The 23,081-nt window shown below is 42.6% G+C and overlaps 1 protein-coding gene across 1 annotated transcript; it reads right to left on the bottom strand.

Annotated features, from left to right (window-relative positions):
- Positions 1-1,828: 1,828 nt before the first annotated feature.
- Positions 1,829-19,842, bottom strand: HSDL2 (hydroxysteroid dehydrogenase like 2). Its single transcript, XM_054285312.1, has 11 exons — positions 19,766-19,842; positions 16,868-17,031; positions 16,359-16,457; positions 16,111-16,225; positions 11,446-11,549; positions 10,404-10,502; positions 5,325-5,519; positions 4,747-4,818; positions 3,194-3,382; positions 2,604-2,732; positions 1,829-2,133 (listed from the first exon to the last, which is right to left on the bottom strand). Exons 1-11 carry the CDS (start codon positions 19,780-19,782, stop codon positions 2,021-2,023), a joined length of 1,296 nt encoding a protein of 431 aa, XP_054141287.1. The 5' UTR covers positions 19,783-19,842; the 3' UTR covers positions 1,829-2,020.
- Between the last annotated feature and the right edge of the window lie 3,239 nt (positions 19,843-23,081).

Below are 23,081 nucleotides of genomic sequence, written 5' to 3'. Positions count from 1 at the left end.
ACCATCGGAGGGAAGGGCACTTGGGAGAGCAGAGGGGTGTGCTCCCCCTGCCCCCCAGGACCGCGGGGTTTCTGCAGTGTAGAGAGCAGAGCACAGGACTTCTTTACAGCAGCCAGCAGTATGTATGCATTATCACTATCACTTGAAGTGTTTGGTCTCCAGAAGACTCTGGTTTCCAGTGCTCGATCTTGCTTTCTTTCCATCCCATGTTCGGCCTTTCATTCCATGTCCTGGTGCATGCCAGCACTTCTGCTATCCTTGAGCTGCCAGATCTGAGCAGACTGACAGTAATCTGGGATCTGCAGTCCAGCAGTCATGGGGTGACAAACTCAGCCACCACGATGGGGCTAAGAAGCAGACACTGCCCAGTGGAGCCTGAAGCTTTTGCGCACAGCTCCTGGGACTGGCTGCAATGGGAGATAATTAGGGCATACAGATCTCATGGAGTTTCGGGCTGAGTGCAGCCACTGAGCGCAGTCCAGTGTGCGGGCTGGACTGGGAGCGGTCACGTTACAGCCCACTCATGCTGCCCCCTGGCCATAGCCACCCTTCGCTGTGCTGCCATAATGCCCAACACAGAATTATGGTAGCACTCCTCTCCCTCCTTCAGCACCCCCAGCCCCTTGGGCCTGGTGAGGAAGGAACCTATTTTACTAGTTTTCAAGATTCCAGAGACTGCAGGGCAGAGGTAAATTAGTTTTATAATAGAATTCAACTGCCTTACCTCATCAGTATCTGAAGGGAGGGTGCCAAGAGCATGGATTCAGGCTCTTCTCAATGATACCAAGCAACAGGTCAAGAAGCAATGGGCAAAACTGATTAACAGGATTTCCCACTCAAATATGAGGAAGAACTTTTTTACTATGAGATTGACTGCACACTGGAACAGGCTGCCCATAGAGGTTGCGGAGACTCCTTCACTGGAGATATTCAAGAACCATCTGGATTTAATTCTGTGCAATGTACTTTAAGACAACACTACTTGAGCAGGGAGGGTGGACCAGATGACTCAATGTGGTCCCTTCCAAACTGATCCATTCTGTGATTCTGTGAACTGTGATGAAAGCAATACAGATGTGACATTCTCAATGCAGGTCAAGCAATTTTAAACAAGCGCAGGCTCTAAAAAAAGTTGTTAACTTTTGTGTTTCTAAGTTAATTAAGAAATAAATCCTAAGTGTTGCAACCTTCTCAGCTTGCTCAGAAGGGTGAATGATACAGAATCTGGGCCATTTTTTTGGCTGCCATTAATAAATGTTTTAAGAGGTTGCTCCATCTGACTTTGCAGATGGTGTCACATGAAGTGGCAGACCATGTGTGTACTCTTACATGCTTACAAAGTGGAGACATGCATCATTTTACCAGTGAGCTTAAATCTTTACCAGTCAAATGCAAGCAAGGGGAAATTGACTGGCTGCAGGGATGTAGGGGGGTAGGAGAAGAGAGACAGCACGAGCATGCATGTCTGTAAGCGTACCTTTGCATACGAAGAAAACATGCTTATCACTCAGTATGGCTGTGCAGCCTTAGTGCAATACAGAGATAATACATGTAGGTAATAAACTCATTAAAGGAGAGAAAAATTTGAGATAATAATTTACCAGGTGTAACTAAAGCTCTGTTAAACTGACTACATTACTTCTACTACTAAGCCAGCTTAGTAAATTTGGCATAGCACTTCTAGCACTGATCTGCAGGGTGACATTTGCTCAACCCACCTTTTCCATGGGATATATGTGCAAAATCAACTACAAGGGAAAAAAACTCACTACAGATGTCCTACACTAACCCAGAGGAGCAGAAATAAAGAAAACACCTGGAAACTAAGTGCATTCTTGAGACAGAATTAGTTTAATTATGGACATCTTTTGAATGAGATTGAGTTATTTCTTCTATAGAAACCTCACATTTTATCAGTATTATACAGTATTATACTGCATCAGAAAAAGAAGGACAAAAAATTTAAAACAGCATTGCAGTTATATATGAAAGGCCACTGTTGTGCTAGTATGGTTTCCCCTCACAGTTTAGAATTAAGCTGTGAAAGCAACTTCTCAAGTTTTATTGCTAGTGCCATGTTTCCTTTAATCCTTAATCTTCCAGTCATGAAGGCCAGAGTTGGCTTTAATTTACCTAAAAAGAAGAAACAGAATCATCAGAATATCAAAGGAAGTGGAAAAAGCCTTTGCACAGGATAACGTAATGCCACCACAGTGAAACCTTAGCATCTATACTGCTACCAAGTCCTCCTGGTACGAGCAGGGCACATTTAGGAGACGCTGCTCAGACATGCGCAGAGCACAAGCCAAATGCATTGACTGATTCTCTCTGAAGATACACTGGCTGCTAAAATGTCGGTACCTGGTTAATAAAAGCAGTGTAACTTTTTGCACTCTTCCTGTTCACAGGATGCAGGAGTGCAGAAAAATCCAAGCAGTTCTTGCCTGCGCTCTCCCCAGAGCCACAAAAAGCTGAAAGCTCCTCCAATGCCAGATCACAGAGCGAGAAGCCTCTCTACTCCCCTGTCAGCAGAGGCTTTTCTGGGACAGCTTTTCTGGCTCTCCCGGTACCTGTGGCCCTCGACAAAGGCCTTTGTCCCTCACCTGTGAACATCTTCACAAAGTCGGCACTCGACATGCTCATGACCACATCAGCTGTCACGGGAGCCTTTCCGAAGCCAGCGCTCCCACCCTTGCTCTTCAGGTCAATATACCAAGCGCCTCCACCATGGCCTGGACAGAGAGCGAAGCGCGGTGAGAAGGCAGCAAGCACTGCCGTGCCCTCCCTCTCTGCCGCCCCGCCAGACGCCCGCGGCCGTGTGCGCGTGCAGCGGCTCCGTGGCAGCCCGCACGCTGGCGGGGCTCTGCAAGGAGTCACCTCCTGTCCCCCGTGACGCCCCAAGCAAGCGCCGCGGGCTGGGGCCGCGGGCAGGAGAGCCCGGGGGCCGCGCTCTGCTCCCAGAGCCGCTGGCAGCTGGCGCTTCTGCCGCGGCCCCGAGAGCGCCCCGAGCGGGGCCACGGCAGCGCCGGGACAGAGGGACGGCAGCGCCCGGGGCTGCTCCAGCGGGCCTGCAGCACCAGCGTCACAGGAACTGAACAGGAGCCCGCCTGCTTCGGGACCAGCTTCCAAAGCCTTTCCGTCTGAAAACACCGGGGCCTTTTGCCAGGCAAGGCTGCACAAGCGGTGGGCTTACCGGAGAGCTCAAACTGAAAGACACCCTGAGTACTTCTCACGTACTCCTCAGTCACTGCCCCTTGAATAACTCGGAACGTCTCTGCTACAGGACCCGATGGCATGGCTGCAGCAGATTCTGTCTTTGCCTTGGCCCCATCTGCTCCTTCCTGCTGGGATCTGCTTAATTTCTTCTCCTCTTTGGCAGCACCTATGAGAAAGATTACTTTTCTCTTTCAAATGCAAACCACTTTAAAAGTGTATGTAGAACCATAAGCAGAGAACTCCATTTGAAAGGTTTTAAGCTTCAAAGTAGGGAAAGTGGTTCTTTTACTATTTCAGTATTAACACTGATAAAGGATAATTTCTCCACCAGGAATCTGAATAGGTGTACATCGTTAAATGTAATTCTGTGATAAATTTTGATTCCTGACAGAGCAAAAGAAAAGCAAAAATAAAACCACAGCAAAATTCTAATTTTGACTGTTTACAGTTCATTACAGCCATTCACACAACAGTTTTCTAATGTAAACCATACACGACTACACAACATTAAAAATAAAAAATCATTGTCTTTAATGGCCATTGCTTTCATCTCAAAATACTTCTGTCTTGTCTATCTTTTAAAGAACATGCATATTTTACAAATTCTTCTGCAATAGCTTCTAAGGTGGAAATAAATTTACTGCTTTGATCAGTGGCTTACTTCACCCCAATGAGCACGCACATTCAGAAATAAAGGAAAGCTTCTGCAATTTACAAAGCCAATCAAGTGGAAGAACCCCTTAAAATGCTGTTGAAAGTCTCTTAGGTATCCTCAGTATCAAAAATACTTAGGTCTGTTCTGTGAGTCTCTACAGAATAACCAACACTAGGAGCCCAAGGAGCTAACACCATCTGTCCCTGGCAGAACAGTCCTGGCGTGACCGGTCAAGGAGTATTTCCACCAGAAAGGAACACTTCCAAGCTTGCCTCCTCTGCTCTGGCCTTATCCCTATTTTGAAACTCCTATAAAAGCAGTTCAGCACTCTTAGTTGCCCTTCAACTTGACATAAACCAATTCTGAAAAAGAAAAAGCAATGCTTTTCTAAAAAAAATTCTATGTTTCACCCAACAGCTATTTTAAATGTGCAAATTGTGCACATTTCACGTAAGGAGCCATGGAGGATTTTTGTCATATTCTTTTGTATAAATGAGCAAGGCAAAGGAGATATTCCCACAAAATATGCTGTTTCCGCAAAATATGCTGTTTGCAGTCTAATTTCTTTTTCCAGCAATACTTACCTGTGACCTCCCTACTACCACAATTCAGATGATTAAAAAAGAATTCTTCAAAATAATGCACTGACTTTACACCATGGAAGTCCTGCAAGAGGTATGATTTTTTCCCCCAGTTTTAACTACATAGTCATTTCCATAGATCTTACTCTTCAAATGAGAAAATGGTTTTTTGCTAAAAAAGCTTGACTGGAGTCCAAATTCATAGGAGAAAAAAGAAAAGCAGAGAGCATTCATTATTGTGACTTGAAATTAATTATGGGAATTATGGACTTGTACACATAGTGCTTTCCCTACCATATCCTTCTTGGTTCATAGCTGTAGTGTCAATTTCAACATCTAAGAAGAAGTCAGGCATCAGAGGGTGACCTAAGAGGGAGGGAAAATGTATTAATAAATCCAAGTAAATCAGATTTGCACAGTAAGAATCCATTTCATCTGAAACTACAGTCAAGTAGTACTGTATCTCAGTTTAAATTTGAAGGAAAAATGTGGCATGAAGTAACATGTTTAGAATTTTTTTCATTTAAAATCTGTCCTAGAAGGCTTCTAAGGTTGCAATGAAGAACACTGGAGAAGAAAAACAACAAAAAAATCTATCTCATTAGCTGTTAAATAGTAATATATACATCTACAGTGCAGGTAGGTTTTCTTCTCATTAAAGAATTTCTTAATTTAATTTAATAGACATTTAATTATTAAACTCTCAGTGGATCCATATGGCCTTTCTACTAAGGAATGTTCTCAAAGCTGAGGCAAAGCAACATTTTTATAAACTAATTTAAGAACTCTAAGGAACAAAAGTGTATTAATATTCTCCATATAGTCTTCCCTCCTTCTTGAATTTATTTCTCACCTTTAAAAGATGTCTTTACCTGGTGCAATTGCATAAACATCAAAATCCTTAACTCCTTCTTCTCTAAGCAAAACTTCATCAATAATGAAGTTCCCAGTGAAAGTTTTTGGTTTTGTCAAAATGCAATATGCAGCATCTGCCAGGATGTCTGTTTTCCTGCACTGTTTTTCTATTCCAGCTCCTCCCAGCATATCCATAGCAGCTGTATGTATGGCTAGAAAGTTTGGAGGGCAAGAAAACAAAGCTTTAACACTGATGACATAGAATTCTCATTTCTTTCACAGGTAAACAAACTTTACCTTCCTTTCAGGCAAAAGGAAACTCTAGAAGACAGAAGCTGTGAAATACTTCCAACCAATAAATAATTCTTTACAAGCAACAGTAAAAATCCATGAAACTATCACAGGAATCAAAAATGCCAGAACATTTTCTGACAGTCACATCCCCCTATGTATTTGTCAGCCCACCAGTTTTCCACTAGTTGTTCAGGACATGAAAAACTAACAGGACAACAGTTTTCCTGAAAGTGAATGTATGACACATCAGTTATGAAGAGGAATTAGCTTTGGTGATTATCACACGCAAAGTCTTGATGCTTAATTTTAGTCCTTTGATAACTCCCATGAGCTACTAAAGTGCTTCTCCTAAGTTAATAAACCAAATAACAAAACCCTCACATGACTTGTTCAGTATTTCACAGAAAGGCTGTGTTAGACCTAAGAATAAAATCCACATCTCCTAGGCTTCTGATTCTTTTATTAAGCAATTCTGTTACTTCTGCGCCATTCTACTAGTCTTCTTTACATTTCTCTCATTGGATCTACTAAAACTGTGGCATGCTGCTCTCTAAGTCTGTGATTTGCTCTTGCAGGCTGAGGTATCCATTCCATTTTTTTTCTTTCTATTCCATGGAAAAGCTATCAGGTTGCAGCTTTTGACATTTGCCATCTTACTGTTTTTCCCTCATATGTTCTGCTTCATTAGTTTTTCCCATCTGCTGTTTAAAACTCAACACTCTGCCCTCAAGTTTTGAGGCAGATTCACAAATCCTTTCCTACATATCAGGCCAGAATATCAGGGAAGCAGAAGGATAAATCTTGAAGGATAAATTTTTGTCTTCCTTGCAGTGCTTCCATTCCACACAAACTAACAGCAATTTTGGTACAGAAATGATCACAACATTCCATAAATAGCAAAAAAAAAAAATAGGCACTGGGCAGGACACATGTATCTGAACTGGATCATTGATTCACCTTTCAAAGTACATACTGGGAAAAAGGACCAAAATCTTAAGCACTGGCCTGAGAGCTCCTGTCCAAGTGTACCCCAGGAGAGTGCAGACGTGTGTAGATGTCCCTATTGACTTCATTACATTTGTTTTCTGTGATGAGAATTAGCTTCTAGGTTTCATTTACTGTTAAGCAATCTCAGTTTGGTTTTTTTTTTCAAATAATTGAATTGCTACAAACACACAACTAAATAAAAAGTGACAAATAGATATACTGCACATACATGTAGGTCTACCTAGGTCATTTTCTCATCTTTAAGGAAATCAATAAATTTGCTTTTTTTTTGTCTTCTGATACATGCCCAGCAAGATTTATTTTTTTTAATAGCTACCAACAGTGCAGAGAATATTTTTGTCAAATACTATGATGAAATTTATCAAGTTCTCTTAACTCAAATATATTTATTCTGGGGATTCATTAAGCTGCTCACTCTCCCTGTCCCACAGGTCTGTCACTTCTCTGTTACTGTTAACTATTATTCTTCTGAGCACAGTCACCCTATCTGCATACATTGAAGCAAAGAGGTTTCAAACAGTACTGCCTCGTAGTCTGGTTGCACATTATTATATTCATTTCATATAAAGGATGCAGGTTTGCCTCTAATGCACATCAACAGACTTCCAGTTCTGTCCCAGGACACCTGTAGTATTCCTCTGCTTTCTTGGTGATGGGATTGCCCCTTGCCCTTTTGACAGATGTCCTCTTTCACTTTTAGATAAATGGAGAACTCTGGCATTTTAGTATCAACATACCTTCATGTGTTTAAAGAATCAGATTAATGAACCGATCCTGGCATCCATACTAACACTGAGGGTAATCACGTTTGTATGAGATGATAGTTGGCTCTTAAATTAAGAACTTTGCAACTGTATTTCAGATACCCTGGAAGTCTGTAACACTGCCTCTCTGGAGGCTCACAATAAGGAAGTTAACTTTATCACTTTTGCAAGATAAACCTTTCAAAAGCACATTTTTTTGTACTGGAGAATTCACACATTATGATCTTTTATACTTTATGGCACATCAGTTTTCATGGAGGAACCACTGAATGAGCAGGCACGATTTCTGCAAACAAAAAGCTCTGCTTGTATACCCTTGATTTTATAAAAAGCTTAATTACTTTTTTTTATTTCTTTGCAGCATCTCACATAGATTTTTTTAAAAAGCATTTATTAGAATATATACAGTTTTGATCTGTAAATTGAATCTTCCTGCACTTCCAAGCCTCATGTTCTGCAGGATCCTGTGGGGAACAAGTATCAGCTGCACTCTGTAACCAATAGCAGCTCCCAGAGTGTTCTCTTCTTACTTTAGCAGGTATGGGTATGTTACCAAGGACACAATGGTAATGTAATGCTCAAGAGAAAGATATAACTGTATTTGGCTTGGGTTTCCCACTTCCTCACATTAAGAATGTCAGATTTTATAGAAGCTTATTAACAGCACCAAAAATATTCTTTAATACCAGACGACATCTGAGACACAGGTACTACTACTGATTCTTGGAGTGCTGCAGCGTAAGACAAAACTATAAAGAAATAGTGTATTCAACTATGCAATGCAAGACTTAATGTAACCTGCTTATAAAGTTAGCTGCCCCGCTGAAAAAGTTTCCGTTGTGGAAAGGATGGAGAAATTCTCACAGGTTCAGTTTTCCCTTGCCGTTATTTTTCATGTCAAATTATTCAGGTGGGCAGGAGAAACAGCCATGTTGCAAAATAAATACCTATTATAACCAGCTGATCTCTGCAGAAAAAAATTCTTTAGCTTTTAACAGGACCCATAAAGCCACTGACTCATTTCCACAATAGTAGTGGATGTTTTTCCAGCACATTCAGAATAAGAAAGCTGTGGAGGATCCACATAATCTGTCTATACAGCACATGAAGTGTGTACTTACAAGACACAGGCAATCTTGTAACACCCTTTCTATGAAAAAATAAGTTAAATTGGTAGTCTGCAGTTTCATACCTTGTCTCTCTATCTGAATGAGATCATCTGAATTAATTCCTTTACAATCCCTAACTTTCATAGAAAATATACATTGTTAAATCAGTCAATGACCAAAAACCATACAATGGTAGGTAGAAGGTCACCTCTGTTAATGAGAAACCAAGTTACTCCCACTTACTGGATTCTGAGGGGATATAAAACCCATTTAACAGTGCCATTTTAAAGACAAGACAAAGGGAATGGGTGGGATCCAGGGAGCTAAAGACCAAGAATCAGGTTTCATGATTCTATTCCAAATGACATAGATACTGGGAAATCTCCATGGAAAATTTTTTGAGGTTTTCCCGGGGCATTGAAGAAGCAAGTATGTGGAAACAAGTGCACATTTCTTTTAACTGCCTCAGAAACAAAAAAAATACAACACAGACTTGAAACCTGAAAGGTGCACTTTGACTCCACCACAAGGCAGTCCATATTTTGAAGTTATGCATGTAGTTGCCTTCAGTATATCACAAATGAAGACCTTTTGTCTTCAAAATAGTACAGGTTTTGTGATGATATAATTATCGTGAATGATATAATTATAATTTTAAAAGTCAATCCCTTACCAAAAAATTTCTGTGGGTAGAACTCACAGAGTGAGCAGGACTATGGGACATCCATTTACTGGAAGCATTTAAGATGCAAGTGTCCAGACCAATGAAAAAGGACCAAGTCTGTCAGGCACACCAACCCAACTGTTCAACTGATGATCAGCTACAGTATTCAAGCGGAGAAATTTGGCTGATTTTGTCTGAAATAGTTAAGTTTTTCTCACATTTCTCACCTTAGAGAAAGTAGATCAGAGAGTTACAGTTCCCACTAAAGGTTGAAAGGGGCTTGCAATGCCTAACAGCAGAACGTTGAAAAGTGTCTGTGTACAAACACTTCTTAAACAGGAGCACCATCCTCAGAAGAGGATCTTGGTTCATATTTTTATCTCCTCTTCCTTCTTCCTTCCTTGCACTTGCTAAGGAAATAAACACTGTTGTAATATTTTTTAACACAATGACTGGGCGCACACCACTAAGGGGCAGGATTACCCTCTGTATGGTATTGATTTTAACACTCTGTATAATTCTGCCCATAAATATATCTGGGGAAAGAGACTGGCCTCCTTGGCAAACAGCTGGCCAAACCTCCAACAGCAGTCCTTATCCTCACTGACCCACACAAAGCAAATTGAAGCTAATACAACATGGGAGCATTGAGCTATTTTTCTTCCAGAGAGCTCTTTAAGTTCTTGTCATTTGCAATCAGATGGTTCTGTGAACAGCTCTTCACAGAACTGCACTGTGCCAAAACTTCTAGGAATAGGCCTTTTAAAAATTATTTCCGCATGTACAGAGGTATCTGTCTTGTCAGTAAGCTCCCGCTGTCTAACTAGCAAGGAATTCTAAAAAGTACTACATACACAGATGTTCAATACCCACTCATTAAAGCATACAATTATTTTTGTGATTCTGTCCAAACCAAAACACTGGCTGCATCAGAAAAAGCACAGGTAAGCCAAACACCACACACACGCTTCAACTGTGTGGTTTTAAACTAGATGAAGATGAGTTTAGATCAAAGTGACAACAGTCTAGTGAGAACTACAATGAAAACCAGAACCCATGCAGGATGAAGAAATAAAAGAACTGCTCATAACATATATAAAAGAACACAACATATATAAAAGAAGATAACACATAAAAGAACTGCTTGAATCTATTTCAGAAGAAGTCTGAAGTATATCCAGTGTCAATAAAATAAGCTTTAGCAGAAAAAATACAGAAAGTCAGTATTTCAGTAATACTAAAAAAAAAAAAATATACCTGTTTTAGGCCATAAAGCATTGACAGCAACTTCTCCTCTAAATTCTTCTGCCATTCCCAAGACACACATGGACATCCCATATTTAGAAATGGTATAAGCTAAGACAAGAAGTGAAAAAATAGAAAAGTTTAGACTCTATGTAAAATCTAATTGTAATTATAAGAGGAATAGAAAACAAATAATTGGCTCATATGGAAAATTCAGAGCTTTCAGAAAAAATAGCACTTTCCTAGAGTTTAAATCTCTCCCTTCTACCTGCTATCTCCATCCAGCTATAAACTGTAGTCTGTCATCTTTTCACTGCAAACAAAATGAAAACTACACATGTTCTGCCAAAAAGAAAGCTGAAGCCTACCTGCATGGTGGATTTTGTAATGCTTTTTATGCAGGCTACACTGACAAGAGTGATCAATTTTTTTTAAGATGCCTCAGGCATAGCAGCTGTTAAGAACCAAACTAGAATCCTATAGACAAAAAAAGTGGGGAACAGGAGTTCTATATCCTTGTTACCTGTCTACTTTGAGAATGGAAACTTGGGAAAAGAAGTGGAACTTGCTGGAGTTTAACATGACAAATGTCCAAAATGGAAAGGGTTTACTACAGTTTTAAAATGAGCAACACTAATTTCAACACAATATGGAGCTCTTTTTCCATCTCAAAATAATTTCTATATTAAAAGACAACATTGAACTTTATCCATACTAAAAAAACCAGGAAGATGAATCAGTAAGAAAATAAATTTTGGGTTTCTGTCTCTATTTGGAGCAGAAAATATGTAATCCTAACAATTCCCATAGAAAAATCACAGACTTACCCTGAAAACAAAAAGCATGGATGATGCCTTGAAACCTGCCCTACATTTTCCCACAAAACAATTTCTTGTAGGTCAGGTACAAAATGCTGTGAGGAACCATTAGTGCCAGTCTGTATGCAGTGCTAAGGATATAAGATCTGGCATTCTGCACTAGCACTACTCCACACTTCACCAGGTATTTACTTGTTTCTCACAAAATACCAACAAAGGCTCTGAAACCTACTCACCACAATGATTTTTGAACCACATGGGATTCAGATTCATCGGTGGACTAAGGTTCAGGATATGGGGGTTCTTACTCTTCCTCAAGTGGGGAAGACATGCTTTAGACCTGAAAGACAGATTCAGACAAATCAGTCTCCTCTTATTTTATGGAACACCTATAATTACAGTAAAAACAATACTAGTAGACCAGTATTTTCACAACAGACCAAGACAAAGCCTCTTCTCATATCAAGTATTTAACTGATGTAAAGAACAACAACAACAACAAAAAACTGTCAAAGATCACTGATCTCAGGCCTAGTACTCATTCCTGCAAATTGGACCACATTCTCAAATCAGTGCATCAGTTTTGACTGAAGCTAATGTTCCAGATACTCAGAAGCCATAATCTCCTTATAATAGTTCTGGTAGTGGCAACAAAACACTCTAAGGCAACAATGAAAATTAACAGTGTAGAGCATCATGTAGTCATAAAAATATTTTCTTCTGATCCCATACTTATTTCTTCTTTAAAACCATATTGAAGAAATAATACTGCATAGCAGAATGCTATTACAAATATTCCAAAGAAAACTGAAACCCTATTCTCTTTTAAGAGATTTCTACTTTGAATTCACACATCTCTGTAAATTGGAACTTCTGCTTTACAGAAACTGTCTTTTGACTTCACTTCTAGCACTAGGGCACATGTTTATATTTTATCTCTGCTTGAGAATTTTTAATCAAGCTTCACAGGGTGAAAACATCACCACATTAGTGACCAATAGTTCAAAAATTCCAACAGGACCCACGCAGACTCTCAGCCACAAAGGGAACAACGTCACCACCTTCAATAGCAAAATCACCATAGTAGTAGTAAAATAAATGATTTACCACCTCCTTAACTGTCTTGGGTCTCATCTCTTTTCACAGTGGAATCTGTTAGTGGAAGGTTCACTAACAGATGCCTCAATTTCTTAATGCATAGGAACCAAGAAACTTAGCTGCCATAATTGAAGCTTGGTACAATAAATCCCATGACTCAATTGCAGCCATTGATGGCTACAGCCTGATCAGAAGGGACAAGGGAGAAAGGAGGGATGGAGGGGTTGCCCTCTACTTCAACAAGTGCATTGAGTGTGATGAGCCATCTCTGAAGAACAATCTGTGAACTGAAGAACAACAATGAGCAGGTAAAAGCCTGTGGGTAAGAAACAGAGACTGAGGCAACAAAGGGAATCTTGTGGTTGGTGTCACTACAGGTCCCTGACCAAGAGTAGCCTATTGATGAGACCTTCTTGCTCCAGCCACAGGAAGGATCATACTTACGTACTCTTGTCCTACTGGGAGACTTCAGACACCCCAGTGTCTGAAGGAAAAATAGCAAAACAAACTGTAGGCAACCCAAGAGATTCCTGGAATTCATGGAGCATAACTCCTTGATCCAGGTAAAAACCCTACCAGAAGGGATGCCATTCTGGACCTGATGGTCACAAACATAAGTGAGCTAATCAGGGACATCACGACAGGAGACAGCCTGGGCTGCAGTGATCATGCACTGATGGACTTCACAGTTTGGAGGGAAATGGGTCAGGCAAAGAGCAAAGTCAGGGCCCAGAGCTTCAGAAGAGCAAAATTCCAGTTCTTCAATGAGTTAGTCAGCAGGAACCCTTGTAATGCTGCCTTCAGAAACAAGGGAGCAGAACAGAACTGGCAGATCTTTAAGGACACCTTCCACAGAGCACAAGAGCTAGTCACCCAATGGCAAAGAAATTGGCAAGGAAGGCAAGAGACTCGAATAGAAGAGTACAAGAACTGCTGGTCAAATTAAAGGACAAGAAACAAATGCATAGCCAGTGGAGACAAGGAAAAAGTATCCTGTGAAGAATATACAGACTTGTTGTACACAATTGGGGTGAGGAAAGCCAAAGTGAAGCTGGAACTGAACTTTACAAGGGATGCAAAGAATAACAAAAAGGGCTTCTACAGATCTGTCAGTCAGAAAAGGAAAGCAAAGAAAATGTATACACATACACCCTGGGATAAGCAAGGCTGGAACATTGGTAGCAACTAATGCAAGAAAGCTGAGGGGCTCAACTTTTTTGCCTCAGTCTTCAATGGCAACTTGTCTTCCCACACCTGTTAAGTAGATGGACAGAAGGATGGGGATTTGGAGAGCAAAGTGTTTCCCACTTTAAGTGAAGATGAGGACTCTGACCATGAGGAGCCTGAACATACACAAGTCCTTGGGGCCTGATGACATGCACCTCACAGTCGTGAGAGAATAGTTTGCCAAGCCACTCCCCATATTTGAAAAATTGTGGAATCAGGTGAAGACCCAAGTGTCTGGAAAAAGGGAAACATACCAATGTTTAAAAAGGGTGGACAGGAGAACCCCGGCAACTACTAACCTGTCAGCCTCACTCTGTGCCTGGGAAGATCTTGGAACAGATCCTCCTAGAATCAGGAGGTGATCCCAGGACAGGGAAGTGATTTGGGACAGTCAGAAGGTCTTCATCAGGGGCAAGTCCTCCCTGATTTCTACGATGGAAGGACTACACCAGAGGTCAAGGGTAGCACTACAGGTGTCATTTAGTTTGTATAGCTTTAGAGAAGGTTCCTCATAACATCCTTTTATGTAATTTGAGGAGAGAAGATTTAATGGGCAGACTGTTCAGTGGATAAAAAATTGGTTGGACTGTGGCATCCAGAGGGTAGTGGTCATTGGATCAGAATCCTGATGGACATCAGTGACAGGAGGTGTCTCTCATGGGTGGGTATTGGGACCAGTGTTAGTCCATGTCTACATCAATGACAGAGATGAAAAGATCAAGTGCACCCTGAGCAAATCGGCAGATGATCCCAAACTGAGTGGTGCTGTAGACACCACTAAAGGTCAGGATGCCATCCAGAGGAACCTGGACGAGTTTGAGACGTGAGCACATGGGGATCTCATGAGATTTAACAAGACCAAGAACAGGTGCTGCACCTGGGTCAGGACACTCCCAGTATCAGCACAGGCTGGGGGATGAATGGATGGCTTTAAATTGAAAGAAGGTGGGTTGAGATTAGATATTAGGAAAAAATTCTTTACTCTGAGAGTGGTAAGGCATTGGAACATGTTGCCTAAGAAACTGTAGATTCCCCACCCATTGAAGTGTTCAAGGCCAAGCTGGATAGGTTCAGAGCAACCTAGTATATGGGAGATACCTCTACTTATGTTGGGGCTTGGAAGCAGACAGTTTTAAGGTCTCTTCCAGCCCTTGGAAGTAGACAATGTTTTAAGGTTTCTTTCAGCCCAATCCATTCCACGATTTAACAATTCCATGATCCTATGTCAACAGGTATACTCTGTAAGCTGGGGAATCTTTCCTAGTACCACCTACCACCTCTACACAGGCAAAAAATCCACACCTTTTTTTATAAGCTATTGAAATTTTCTGAACATTAAACTGAAAGTAGGTCTCTACAAATTACAATCAGATTTAACATACAAAGCAATGAGAAAAAAGGGCAAAAATGCTTCACTAGGTTTTCTCAAAATGCTTCACTAGGTTTTCTCAATTGAGAATTACAAAAACAATGACAAAGACCATTCCCTTGAGAGGCGCTGGTTTTTCTTATGCTTTTCCCCTTCCAGCACACAGAACCTGATTTTTAATCTTTTCAAGGTAGAACAGGACCAAAAATACAGTTTAAGAATTCCCCATTAATTTGGAATAGCTAGATGTAACATCAAGAAAATCACTGCTGCTATTGGATGGGGACAAGATGGAACTTGCTACAGCAATACAGTTGAATCCATTCAGCAATTTATGAAGAGCTGGGAACCAGACTGATCTGCAGAAGGGAGAATGACAATCAATCTGTTCTAGACAGGAGGATTGGACTAGATGACCTTTAAAGGTGCCTTCTAACCCAAACTATTCTGTGGTGATTCTTTGATACAAAGCTTTCTGATCACACCAAGCAACATCTGGATTTCGAGAATCTCCATCATCTTACGGGCTTTTTTATAAACCCTGTGAAAATCCAAGTCTTCATTTTAAGACAGTGATTTAAATGACATCCTGAAAATGTAATGATGATTCAACCTGCTAAATCCACCTCCTAGCATGTGCAAAATAAGGAACCCAGGAATTGTGAAATCAAATCTTAGTATGTTCATTTAAATAAACAATAGAATTGATAAGCTGAAAGTAGGTGGAGAACACTTTGGATCATGAAGTTACAAGTTCAACATTTCTCTTTTAAGTATGGTGAGTTTTACAACATTTCTCAAGATGAGAAAGAAGCTTATGAGAAGAAAACTGACAAGTAAGATATTGACTTGATGTATGCAAAAATGTAGTCATTTTGCTTGAAATGAAACAGCACCAACATTTAACAAAGCCAAGCTGGAGCTTCATTTGAAACAAATTACTTTTTTCTTCCTACATGCATGGAGGGGCTTGTGAACATTTAATGACTTCAGTAATAACGTTTCTGTTTACTCCAACTAGCAAATAATTCTTGGAAATATTAATTCAAATCAGTTGACCAATAACTGAGCAATTTCCTGTGAGTACATGCAGAATATCTGCACTCAAATTCTAGGACAACAAGACAGCTACAGAATTTCTCAGAAAAACTGAAATAACATCATACATTCTGTTACAATTGCTTTGCTTCCTTCTCTCAGCACTTACGTAAGATAGGTTCCTCGTACATTGACATCCATCATGAGGTTGACCTTCTTCGTTGCTGTTTCCAAAGTGCCCGTCAAAGAGATGGCGCTTGCATTATTCACCAAAATATCAATCCCTGGTTTTGAAGTAAGCCATTTCACATTAGCATTTAAAGAAAAAAAAACCATCAGTAAGGCAGGCAGTTCTTTTTTCTCTTTGTTTGAACAATCTGCCTGTTAATGCCTGCCTTCCCCCACACCTTAACTTACCTCCAAAAGTCTTAACAGCTTTCTCCACGGCATTAATGATTTGCTGTTCTTCTCTCACATTAACAATGCATGGCAAAGCCTTTCCTCCAGCTGCTTCAACTGACCAATTAAAAAATTAAACATTTAAAAATTTGCTCTCAGATGGGACAACTAACATAAACCTTCTGAGAACCTCTCAAGCAATGACAACTTCAAGATGGCACTGAAAATCACACTCTCATATTGTGACCTTTTAACACATCATATGAGGAACAGGGAAGGCAAAACAGTATCTTAGCACTGCAAATGTTTATTTCATACATCTCAAGTAGCATAGCATTTTTACATTTATATATATACATCCATCTTCATTACAGTAGCATTACAGCATTCCTGGGAGGCAAGAGAAGCACTAAGCATAATTTAGTAAAGGTGAACTCGAACTAAGAGTCTATGCATTTTTCCACTCAGGTACAGTAATTAAGCAAGGGTATACACTCAGCCAAGCACCTTCACTTGTTACAACTTACTTTCTTGTGCAGCAGTGTAGATAGTCCCTGGAAGAGTAGGATGGGGCTCAGCTGTCTTGGCAGCTATCACAATGTTGGCACCATCCTTGGCAGCTTTCAAAGCAATGGCCTTGCCAATGCCCCGGCTCGCACCTGTGATGAAGAGAGTGCATCCTGCCAGTTTCCTAAAGGTGAAGGGGAAAGTGGACAGTAAAGAAGAGAAGAATAAAGCAGAAGCTGTTAATCATTTGACTTTTATCAGACTCTAAGGGCAAATGTAATTAGCACAGTCTCCCAGCCAGAAAAATGCCTTCATCCTTTTCCTAAGAAAACAGCCCGAAGAACACAAAAGGGATGGTTACAGCTACAGAGAAGTGCACTGATGTAAGACCACATCCCAAGTTTGCAAACACTACAAAGAAAGTTACCCAGTTACATTTCTCCCTTTTTGTAAAAAGATCCAACACACTGTATCACAACAGAGCTGCTATGTTCTCAGCAATGGAAAAGAAGTAATTTGTAAAAACTAAATGCCAGTTTCCAACAAGACAACACACCTACGCAGATCTCTGAATTCTATAATCACAATGCTCTAAATACAAAAAACTGATGTCTCAATGGGGTATAAAGTCTGGAACCCCAGCACCATATGCAAATGCCAAAAGCTTTATTTTCAGAAATGGCAATTTTTCTCTTAAATTTTTCTCCATACTCAACAGCTTCCCAGTAACTGTGTGTAGTCCAGTGGATCCTCCCATAAACAGGTCCAATCAACTGAGAGAAACTATCAAGTTTTAAAGCTTAAGAAGAATGTCTGGCTAACACAGTACCCCTGAATTTTTGGAAAGACAAATATCAACTCCACAAACATATTCAATGATAAAGTCTTTCAGACAACAGGTTTGCATATGAAGGAATGTGTGTTTCAGCGCTTTACATAAGGTCATGTTTCTTTATGTAACACTGTAGCAAAACCCAGGAGGTTCAGGATTTTAACTTCAGTTGAAGAATTCATATAAACTATGTGCAACAGCAACTTCAATTTTTGCTCGCATCACAAAAGTCACACCATACATATTACAAAAGCTTACATTCTGAGCTTCCATTAATTTTCCTTTCAGACTGGGCCAAACTTAGTATTGTTTCTCCCCATCCGGTTTCAGGTATGTTTTTTCCCCTTTAATCTGAGCACATCTATCACTTAAATGCTCTCTAGGAGGATGTTTGCTTTCAAAAAGCAGAAAATTGGAATGGGGCAGAAAGGGGGAGACGCCTCTTCCCCTGAAGAGGCAAGGCTAGGTAGGCATCTACAGGATCTCAGAAAGTCAACAATGTCCAGAAGATGTCATTTCAAACAGCTTTTATCTGCAAAATCTTAGAGTCTTAGAGTCTTAGAAAGGCACAGGAAGAAAAATATCTAAACAGAAGAGTGAACCAAAAAAATCTACTGATATGAACTCAGTCACATACACAGTGAGGAAAGTTAAACTGTGGAATACATAGTCAAAGTGTAAAAGTCAGTGAAGTAAGGTCAGAATCTAGTTTCTACCTCCTTCAACCAATCAATATGAGGTCAGCATAATTCACCTTAGTCAGAGAAGAGGCAAATGGACCCCCTGGAAGAGGGGTCCAGCAGGAGGCAGCTCTGGAGGAGAAAAGAGCAGAGAAAAGCTGATATAGCTTTAAGCCCTGCCTGCGGCTGGAGTGATCTACTCAGGAAGACAAGAAAATGTACCAGAGACCAGCAGGACTATGCAGGGAACTTAGCTCCCAAGAAAAGTGTCATACAGGGAGTGGGTGCAAAGACAGGCCACAAAGAAGGAATAAGAAACACTGCCAGGGCACATTGGGGTGGTGCCAGTAAAATGAAAGTTCACCTGCAGCAGAAGCTTGTGAAGGACATCAAAAGCTCAGAGACTTCTGCTACACTGGTAGGGATAGCAGGCCCTTTGCTTAAGAGAGTGGGTGAATGCAAGTCTTTCAACACTGTCAGAGTATTTTTGCTTCATATTTAAGACATGATGCCATGATCTGAATGCATGTGCAAAATGACAGGTAAAAAACTAGTTGGTTAGTCAGGGTCAGAGGGTTAGCATCCCAGTAGTTTAAAGTTCATAAAGAACATCTGCCTGGCTAAAATATCTTATGACCTGTATTGTGAAGGTCACATCTGCATCACTTCCATTAAGAGTTGAATTCTGCTAATAAGACAGAAAACATCAAATTCACATCTGTGCCCTACAATCTTGGAAAACAAGATCGGTTCCCTTCCCACCACAGATGACTGCCAATAAAGACCTTCAGGTCACATCAGGGACACTTTTAATGACTTACACAGATGCTAGGAATTTAATAATCCTCTTTATAACACACAGGAACTAATAATAACTTATCTTCCCAGCTGTTATATGAAAAGCCAAAAGGCAGAAAACACCTCTAAATTAAGATCCTATACAGGAAGAAAATTTGGCTGCCAGGTAAGACAGTAGTAGAAGACTATAATACTAAACAACAATAACAAAAATAATAACAAAAATAGCAACAACAACAATACTAACAGTAATAAGTAATTATACTTTAATAAAAATATAAAAATGTTCCATATGAAATTACTGATACACTGCCTAATTTACATTAAACTCCTCCAGTAACTGCTTCCCTTGCATAAGGCACCGCTCAAGCCCCCTGTACGACCCGCACTGCTCGTCCTAGGGTTCCGGTGCTGCCCGGGCCCCTCGGACACGCGTGCCCTCGGCCACAGCTCCCCGCCCTCGGCCGCTGCGAGTCCCGCCCGCCCCGCACGGCGACAGCGCTCAGGGGTGTCCCGCGAACCCCCGGCGGCCCCGGCCGCAGCCCGCCCGCCCCGAGAGCCCCTGGCGGGCGGCGCAGCCCCGTCCCGGCGCGGCGGGGACACCTTACCCCGTGTTGGGCAGCATGGCGGCGCGGGCGGCCGGGCCGGGCCGGGCAGGGCCAGGGGCAGGGGCAGGTCCGGGGCCGCTCCGCTGCGCAGCCGCCGCGGCCGCTCGGGGCGGGGCGGGGCCGGGGCCGGCGCCGGGGCCGCTCCCCCGCCGGGCCCTGCCGCTCTGCCCGGGGGCTGGGGCACAGCGCGGGTGCCAGGCTCGGGCTGCGAGCCGACCTGAGACTGGAGAAAGGCCTACGCGGGATGAAGAGTGGATCTGGAAGGCTTTCCGTATCCTTTCGTTCTCCCGTCGTGTGTATGAAATTTTGCTTTGGTCTCCTGCCAATTGCACTCAAATCACTGGAGCTGTGCCTCCATCTCATCTTCTGGAGTGCTGTGTCCAGTTCGGGGCTCCTCAGGATAAGAGAGACAGGGAGCTACTGCAGTCATTGAGGTGGGGGAGCACTAAGGCGATTTGGGGCCTGGAGCCCTTCTCTTCTGAGGGCAGACTGCCGGAGCTGGGCCTGTTAGTACAGAAATGAGTGCGAGAGGATCTCCTTAATGCATATGCCTATCTCTAAGCTGGATGCCAAGACGGTGGTGCCAGACTCTTTTCAGTGGTGCCCAGAGACAGAATAAGGAGCAGTGGCCATAAACTAAACTACAAGAATTCCACTGAAACATGACAACTTCTTTGTGTTGAAGGTGGCGCAGCACTGGAACAGGCTGCCCATGGGGGCTGTGTCATCTGCTCTAGGTCACCGTGCCTTGACAGGGCGGTTGGAGTAGATAATCTCCAAAAGTCCCTTGCAACTCTAATGATTTTGTGACTCCCTGTTTATTAGATAGCCTGAAGTAGGATCCTGTGTCTTTGTGCACCCAGCCACACCTATTCTGTCCTTCATCCTTTCCACTAGTACCTCTCTTATTTCACAATAACTTCAAGGTCATCCCTCTCCTCTGTGCCTTGCATGTATAACTTTTCCTCATCCTCCCTCTGTTGCCCAATGAAGACTCTGACTTCCTCCCGTGCTTGCCATGCTGACCACCTGTTACTGTGGTTAGCAAATCTTCCACCAGGTTCCACCTTTGGCTTGTCTTTCCTCCTTCAGCTCTCACAGAGATTCTGTGCAGCACCTTGAGAAGGCTTCAGGTTTCACAGAGAGCTGATGGCAGAAGGGGAAATCTGGTAGATCCGAACCTGCTGGAAGAATTGTGACAGATGGTTTTACTGACTTCAACAGAAATCAAAGTGAGCCCTGAGCAGATGAACTAGCCTGTGTATTAATATAATGGTGGTTGTTGGTTCCCTTCACTGCAGTTCACAGTGTTGCAGGGCTGCAGACTCTTGCATGGCTGAGGTGAGAGCAGGCTAAAGGGGCCAAGGGCTGTCTGAACACTTTGTAACCTCCATAACGTCTCCCATACCACCTGCTTTCCCAGGGTTGACATCCGGCACAGACGGAAGTGATTGTGCTTTGCTAAGATCTTCAGGCATGCTTTTCCTTCATTCTCCCTGCAGCCATGCAGCCCAAATGACCAATGCACGGCTTGACTGCGTTGGTCATTTGGCATACCCCAGCTGTAACCTCATGCCTGCAGTGTTCTCCATGGAAGTGAGCCGTAGTGACTGTGAGAGCTGCCTTTCACCTACGTTCACAGGCACCTGCAGGAGAAACACCTGGGCATCACGGTTCAGCCGTCTTCCCCTTGAGTGTTTGTTTTGTTCCCTGGTTTGTTTTTTTTTTCTCTCTCTCCAGAATGTAATAGGGGAACTGAAGTGATGGGGCTTTTTGCTGTATCAGGAGGGTCAGTTTGCCTCCTGGAAGGCTTTTTTAAGCATGAGGGGGCAGAAGGCATTTGAATAGGCACTGCAGAAGGTGGAAGGCTTGAGCGCTGAATTTCAGCTCACCCTGCCTCACTTCAGGTGCTGAGCAGGGGAGCACAGGTTTACCATGGGCTGAGCACCCTTGCGTCTGTGCTTGCAGTCCTGTGCTCTGCTCTCTGCAGAGCGGTCCTGGGGGGCAGGGGGAGCACACCCCTCTGCTCTCCCAAGTGCCCTTCCCTCCGATGGTGCAGCATTCACCCGGAGCTGCCTCCTGAGCCCGCAGCTACTCGCAGGAGAACGTGGAGCGCCCTTTCCTTTCAGAACGACTCCTTTCATGTCGGCGTTGGCCACGGGCCTTTGCCTTGCGCAAGGCCGCCGTGCCGCGCTGCCGCCCCGGCTGTGCCCGCTGTCCCTGCGCCCGCGGCTCTGCCGCTGCCTCCCTGCGCCGGCTGCGCCTCCGTGCGGGCCCCCGGCCGGGCTGAGCCGGCTGCAGCCCGGGAGGGCCGGGGAACTGCGGCCGTGCGGCAGGAGGTGGCGAGCGAGGTGCTAGTGAGCGCTGTCAGCTGGGCCCCGAGTGTCCTGGCGACAGTGAGGTGATCTTTCAGGCTCGCAACCGGCTCTGAAAACACCGTCACGTGTGCAGAAATGTTTTGGGGTTTTTTTTTAGAAAAGCTTTGCTTTTGCTCTTTCAGAATTGGTTTATGTCAAGTTGAAGGGCAACTAAGAATGCTGAACTGCTTTTATAGGAGTTTCAAAATAGGGATAAGGCCAGAGCAGAGGAGGCAAGCTTGGAAGTGTTCCTTTCTGGTGGAAATACTCCTTGACCGGTCACGCCAGGACTGTTCTGCCAGGGACAGATGGTGTTAGCTCCTTGGGCTCCTAGTGTTGGTTATTCTGTAGAGACTCACAGAACAGACCTAAGTATTTTTGATACTGAGGATACCTAAGAGACTTTCAACAGCATTTTAAGGGGTTCTTCCACTTGATTGGCTTTGTAAATTGCTAAAGCTTTCCTTTTTTGGAGAAGCTTTCCTTTAGTGTTAAATGTGCATCTTCACTGGGATAAAGTAAAATGCTGTTCAAGTTGATGTGTTTAAACAGAATTCTCTGTATTTTATGTAGAATTCTCTAGATCTTTAGGCTCTGGGTCTTGAAACAGAATTCCCTGTCCCTTCCTTTGATCCCTGATCCAGATGGAAGTTGATGGTATCATTCTCTCCTTTAACCCCTCTTTTAAATGCAAAATGATGTTATCAGGTGGGTTAAGCAGATGTTGCTCAATGTTTATGGAAAGCTTTTGTATTTTATGACTTGCCTGGCAATTGTCTAAGAAGATGACATCTTCTTGGACACTCAGCCTTAAGTTCTGCACGTCCCGAACTGAACTTTGCTTGGGACTGAGTAGGGGACATCTCCCCAAATGACCAGCAGGGACCACTAGAGACCCCCGAGGAGGCCTACGCAGGTGAAGTGACGCTGCATAGGGTTGCACAAGTTAAGCACTTTTG

The sequence above is a fragment of the Melozone crissalis genome, unplaced genomic scaffold (assembly GCF_028551555.1).
Source record: "Melozone crissalis strain CALT ecotype California unplaced genomic scaffold, PUWL_Pcris_2 ptg000005l_1, whole genome shotgun sequence".
Classification (NCBI taxonomy): domain Eukaryota; kingdom Metazoa; phylum Chordata; class Aves; order Passeriformes; family Passerellidae; genus Melozone; species Melozone crissalis.
This window is presented reverse-complemented; position numbering and strand designations above follow the sequence as displayed.